Source organism: Pollicipes pollicipes, unplaced genomic scaffold (assembly GCF_011947565.3).
Source record: "Pollicipes pollicipes isolate AB1234 unplaced genomic scaffold, Ppol_2.1 Scaffold_5320;HRSCAF=6289_pilon_pilon_pilon, whole genome shotgun sequence".
Lineage (NCBI taxonomy): Eukaryota > Metazoa > Arthropoda > Thecostraca > Pollicipedomorpha > Pollicipedidae > Pollicipes > Pollicipes pollicipes.
This window is the reverse complement of record NW_023596658.1, coordinates 30,217-36,268: the sequence shown is the minus strand read 5'-3', so window position 1 is coordinate 36,268 and position 6,052 is coordinate 30,217. Positions and strand designations below refer to the sequence as shown.

The 6,052-nt window shown below is 63.0% G+C and overlaps 1 protein-coding gene across 1 annotated transcript; it reads left to right on the top strand.

Annotated features, from left to right (window-relative positions):
* The first annotated feature begins 1,260 nt into the window (after window positions 1-1,260).
* Window positions 1,261-3,508, top strand: LOC119102018 (Krueppel-like factor 2). Its single transcript, XM_037225394.1, has 2 exons — window positions 1,261-1,284; window positions 1,820-3,508. Exons 1-2 carry the CDS (start codon window positions 1,261-1,263, stop codon window positions 3,086-3,088), a joined length of 1,293 nt encoding a protein of 430 aa, XP_037081289.1. The 3' UTR covers window positions 3,089-3,508.
* The last annotated feature ends 2,544 nt before the right edge of the window (window positions 3,509-6,052 follow it).

Genomic DNA, 6,052 nt, shown 5'->3' with positions numbered 1-6,052 from the left:
ATCACTCATTCAAGATGAAAACGACTCTCTTCCCCAATGCCTGTCTAAGACGAAAAACCCTACGCTCGCTCAGGACAGTGCACATATATTATATACCCGGAGTGGGTCTGGAGTCAGCGGCCCAAATCAGGGGGATGATTGGGTTCGATTACACGTTCAGGGCCAGGGCCCACAGCACGCCATGTGTTCCTGAACGTGCGGATGCCGGAGGTGGCTCCAGGTATAATGGTGGTGTTTAAATGGAAAGCAGGGTTCGCCACGCTCGAGATTCAAAGGTCACCTCGATCGACCGTTTCGTCCGGCTCACACCCCCATTAACCGACACCACCCATTAACCGCCGCGTGATTAATGAGATTTAGGATGTGTTGCGTCACACCTCTGCCGAGCGGTTTATCTTCATCAATCAGCACTGATCTCTTCATACCGCCTCATATGTATTTATAAAACACACCTCAATAGGGACTCCATAGATCACACAGCGTGGTGGCGCGGTCGCCTCACATCGAAGCGGGACCACCAGCCGATCGACCCGCGGACGTTTCGCAACGCGACGGCTACCGCCGGTCGAACGAGGTTGGATTACATTCCGTCGGAGATAGCGTTTCTCAAGCGGGGGGGCACCGGACGCGGGCGTGCTGCCCCGAGGCGCGCCCCGGTGAGCTCCCGAGCCATCCACGAACACTGACCTCTCCAAGCGTGAGCTCCTTGCTCGCCGCCGATAAGCAGGATCGGACTCCAGTTGCAGTGCGCCGCGGCTTAAGCACGACCACAAACCGCAGGCTGACGGGCTGCGCGGCACCGCACGAACAAATAACAACCGTAATCATGACGCCGTCGATAGAGCGCGCACGTGAAATGGCCGCCGACGGCCGACCGAGCGGCAATTGGCCTGCACTCTCTGCGTCCGGCGCCCATTCGCCGTCGCCTTTCATCCCGTGGGTAACGAGCACCTGCAGACAATTGCAGCGCGTGAGCACGTGCAGGTACCGCTCTTATGAACGAGCACGCCCCAGCACGCCGACGGGGGCGGAGCGCGGCCCGGGCGTCGGCTCCCGGGGCTCCCAGGCCGAGCTGTCCGCGAAGGGCGACGGCGGGCCTGCAGCTGTGCAGTGGGCCATCGCCGCGGGCCGCGGCGCGGCACCAGCGCAGCCGACGCCGCCGGCGCCGCTGACGTGGTCGGCTACGTCACCACAGAGCGCTTATCGTGGGAATTGAGTTTTGTTCGAACGGAGTTTACGGGTGCAATCGCAACGTGCGGTATGTTGCCCAACAGCCTGGCGTCGGTAAAACGGTGTCGGGCAGGCGCGACCGTGTAATCGGAACGTGTCACTTGACGTCGCTTCGCGCTACCTGCGGCTCGGCCCCACGGGCTCCGGCACACCCGCCCATTAGGCCTTTATTGTGCCGCGACCCGCATGATGTTGACTGCATGACGAATAGCTCAGCGCCGCCTGTCGCCTCGACGGTCGCCCTCGCATTGACATGCGATCGCTATCCGGCTACTAACGAGGCAGCTAGTTATCGACTCATGATTAGCCCCGCGAAAAGTAGGAGCCCTTTGATACGGCCGTAAACTTGAAGCGCGGACCACCCGTCAGCCATCCTAATGAGCTTTCGATTTGTGTGAATGCATTTATGCACGGCCAACAGCGACTTACTGATGCCTGCCTTCGGATATTTGCTGATAGTATCTGCGGACGTGTCTTACGAGGCGGTGCGGCCAAGGCTGCCCGGCCACGGCGTCGCTCGCTGGCGGCGCGCCACAGTACTACACCTGGTCGGTCCTGCCCCGTTGACCCCGCCGTCCCTGCCCCGCAGGCCTGGCAGGACATCGAGAACGTTCTGATGCACAGCTTCGAGGGCCCGAGCGTCGAGGGCGGGTACCGCTCGCCCGGGCTGGCCGACGACGACTCGCCGCTGCCGACCGAGTCGCCCGGCTACTCGACGCCACACTCTCCCGAGGGCATCGACATGAACTTCATGGCGCCACCGGCGGGGCCTGACGGCGAAGAGTTCAAGAAGGAGCCGTTCGCCGAGCACGGCGCCGCCGAGCGGCCGCCGTACCGCGAGGTTGACTCGCCGGGCGCCGAGCGCGCCTTCCCCGAGGCGCTGCCACTGCAGGCTGACCACCAGCCGCTGCTCGGCGAGCAGAAGTTCAAGGCGGCCGCGCCGTTCGCGACGGACGGCTTCACGAGCTGCGCGCCGTTCGCCGAGGCGGCGCGGCCCGAGCCCGGCCCGTTCGCGGCGACCGACTTCGCCAGCGAGCGGGGCGGCGACTTCGTCGACCTGGACTCGCTCATCAGCCGGGCGACCGAGCAGCATCTCGGCTACCCGAGCAGCGTGCAGGCCGTGGCGCAGGGCGTCGAGACCAAACTCGTGCTGAGTGGCTCGCCGCTGGCCGGCGGCGAGGAGCGGTCGCCGTCACCGCAGCCACTGCCCGGTCTGCAGGGCGACTTCGAGCTGAACGGCGTGAGCATGCAGCTGCCGGCGGCCAGCTTCAGCCCCGTGTACACGGGCCTGGTGGCGATGGTGTCGGTGCCGGGCGGCACGCCGCAAATGTCGCCTCCCGCCAGCCCCGAGACGGACAAGCTGCCGCGCGCCACCGTCGAGCTGACGGCCCTGGGCGGCCGGCCGGGCGCCGCCGCCCCCACCGTGCGCCTCATCACGCCACCCTCATCGCCCAACCTGGCCGAGCTGCTGTCGGCGGGCGCCGGCGCCAAGGCGGCCACGCATCAGCATCCGGCCTTCCTCAACCAGCTGCCACCGCCGGCCGAGGACGGCAAGCGCAAGAGCAAGAGCGCCAGCGGGCGGCGGCGCAACACCGCGCACGCCTGCCAGTACCCCGGCTGCACCAAGGTGTACACCAAGTCGTCGCACCTGAAGGCGCACCAACGGACCCACACGGGCGAGAAACCCTTCCAGTGCACGTGGAAGGACTGTGACTGGAAGTTCGCGCGCAGTGATGAGCTGACGCGGCACTTCCGCAAACACACGGGCGACCGGCCGTTCCAGTGCCGGCTGTGCGACCGCGCCTTCTCGCGGTCAGATCACCTTTCGCTGCACATGAAGAGGCACGTGACGGTGTGACGATCTCACACACACATTCGGACTGCGTCCCAGTGCGGCTGAGATATCATGTGATCCATTGTTTGCTCGTGGCATGCAGCATTTGTCCTCTCGTTCGTGCGAATGTCTATATATGTGAGCTTTGTCAAGTGTACAAAACCCAAAAAATGTTCGCTCGCGACGCCCGGGTGTCGCACGTTGAGTCGCGGCGACCGTGCGACAGCCGCCTCGGTTTACCATTCCCTGTTACCAAATGTGCGCGATTGCCATAATGAGGCGTTCGAGTGAACATCGGGCGATATTATAGCGGCGCGGTAGAAGCGCGACCGACGGCGAGCGCGCCGCGAGGGTCGCGCCCTCGCCGCCGCGGCGTCGCACTCGCTGTACATGCAGGAGCGTAGCGCTGCTGTGCTAACAGTCGAATACACACTATTGGCAGCAGGGCGTGTGTGCGGGCGCGGGCCGTCGCGCCCCGGACCAGCGGCGTCTTCGGCGCCCTGGCGACCGGGCCCGGAGGATGACCAGGTGCGGAAGTGGCTCCGTTCCGCCAAGGCTGTCCGGTTCCGCCGGCTTCCGGGCGGGGCTGCCCGGCGAGCGGGGCGCCTGAGGCGCCGCCCGCCCGCTGCCGACCGGCCAGCCGCGCCGGCGCTACTGGCTCGGCTTTACTGCCAACGACAAGGATCGCCCAGCTTTTTATGCCCCACATATACCGCCAGCCCCAGACGGCTAAAGATAGTGCATTAACGGCGCCCTGTTAAATACGACCAATTAACTAGTCATTGACTGATTTCACAACCGCCGTAACAATAAGCGGGCAGGGGCGGGTGGCGGGCGGGCGGGCTGCCGGCGGCTCTGGCCGGTGCCGCCAGCTGCCGCGCGGCGTCAGGAGATCATGGGCCAGCTAGGTCACCACCAGCCAGCGTCGGCTTGAACCATCTTACCAAGCATCCACCCCCAGCCCTCGCCCGCGGTGTCTGTGCCGCTGTCGCTGCTGCTGCCAACTCTGATGCCAGACCTGATGCATTTCGCATTTTGCTGTGGTTGCACAGGTCCTCATCAGGCGCTGTTTGGCCTGTTCCGCCCTCTACCTTACATGGAGCCTTGGGTACCGATTATCCTGAAAATATGGGTTGCTTGGAGCGCGTTTCTCGTATCGTTCATCAGGCATGGCAAGCAGAAAGCACTTGGCTCCCTCTGGTTTAACGATGAGCAGGCCCCACATGATCATTTCATAACCGGGTTGCGAAATCACACAAGTTGACTTCGAACTATACCGTGATGCTGCTCCTGACAACCGCTCCAAGAACAAAAGCCGCATCCCTGTCGTTCCCCACTGTCAGCAGAGTGCTGCGGCGCGCCGACGGCTCGCGTACACGGCCGTCAGCGCGCGGTACGCGCGGGCTCCGCCGCGGCCGGGCGACCGACGACCAGGCCGTCTGACCTAATGAGGAGCGACACGCGAGCGGCCCGCCCCCCGGGCCCCGAGCTATGGCTGCCGCGTCATCCGCTGACACCGGGCCTCCCCTGGGGCTGGCTCGCGTGCGCCCTAATGGAATTAGACAATCTGAACATGCCGGTATATTACGGCTCCGGCCGTCCGACGGCAGCAGGCCGTCGGTGACCGCGGCGCCGCCGGGAGGCAGCGCGTGGCGGGCTGTGCGGCCGTCGCTGGAGGGCGGGCTCCCAGGCGACAGGCGGCCCCGCGCGGCTCCCAGCCGGCCCATACCGCGACGAGCCCGGTCCAAAGGGCTGTGAGTCATGCATCGTGCGCCCCTTAGAAGGACCATCAAGGTGAAAAACGCCCCCATCAGCCGGGTAAGGTAATAGCGGGCGAAGGGCGTGGAGGGAAGGCATTGCTGTTAATTTCGGTGGCCGGTTAAAAATAACGGCTCGTCTCGGCTTAGTGGCCCTGACATTGCCTTGTAAAAATGCATAGAAAGGCCTAAAATACCTTGATATGAAGCTCTCGGCGGTACCTGCCATGCACAGTGGAAAGCTATTCTTGCACCAATGTATGCGGGAAACGGATGACATGAACCCGGCTAATCCACCAGTTACTTGGGGCATGGACGGAGGTCGACGGACGGTAATGTGACCGTATAGAGAGCGTCCCGCCAGCCATAATTCATATTGTCGGGGAGGAACAAACATCGCAACTCACTTTTCATGGCTGCCCTATTCCCCTCTTCAACATGGACCACCCTCTTTTGATGATTGCCGTTGGAGTTTGGCATTCGGATCTGATGAGACTCTCTTCACTCATCTGCTCCGGACGCTCCAGGCCGGGGCAGCGTCCAAAGCCGCGCCACGCGCGAGACGCGCTCAGCCAAGTCCACGTGCCATACTGGCAGCAGCCGCCGCGCAGGAGTTGCGCCGGTCGCTGATGTTGATCTGACTAATCTTTTTTGGCTTGTACCGTGGTTTTGACATATCACGGCGGCGGTATCGCAGCGCATACTAGCAGGTCAAGCGGGGTTATGAAAGCGGGCCTCGCGGCGCGGTACGGGGTCACCCGCTGCGGCTGGAGCGTGGCAGTGGGAAGGCCGCGTCCGGTCGCGGCGCCGCACGACGGTACGCCACACAGTGGCCGCCCCAGCCCCGCCGACGTCCCCGTCGGTCGTTCCTCCTGTCGATCAACACCGACGGCCGTCGCAACCTGACAAGGACTAATTTGTTTTTGACTGTGGAGAAGCTCGTCTCACTGGGAGGCACGATACAAGAGCAGTGACTGAATGAACGTACCCATGTCTGGATGCATTTGTGCTGAGAGGTAAATGCGTGATGCGACAGGAAAACATCATGATTCACGGTATTCACCCCACAAGAGTTTCCTAATGTACTGGAGAGGCCAGAATACACCGGCCCGGCACATTCCGTCGACAGCATTCATCGACTGAAATAACGGCTGAACCAAGGAACCGAGTAGTTGAGCCATCGCACCTGCATTACAATGTCCTTCCAACGCGGATTTCATAAGCTTGGACA

Coding starts and splice junctions, on each gene's coding strand:
- LOC119102018 (XM_037225394.1), top strand. CDS start 1,261: ATGTTGCCCAACAGCCTGGCGTCG. Junction 1,285..1,819: donor TGCCCAACAGCCTGGCGTCG/GTAAAACGGTGT, acceptor CCTGCCCCGCAG/GCCTGGCAGGACATCGAGAA.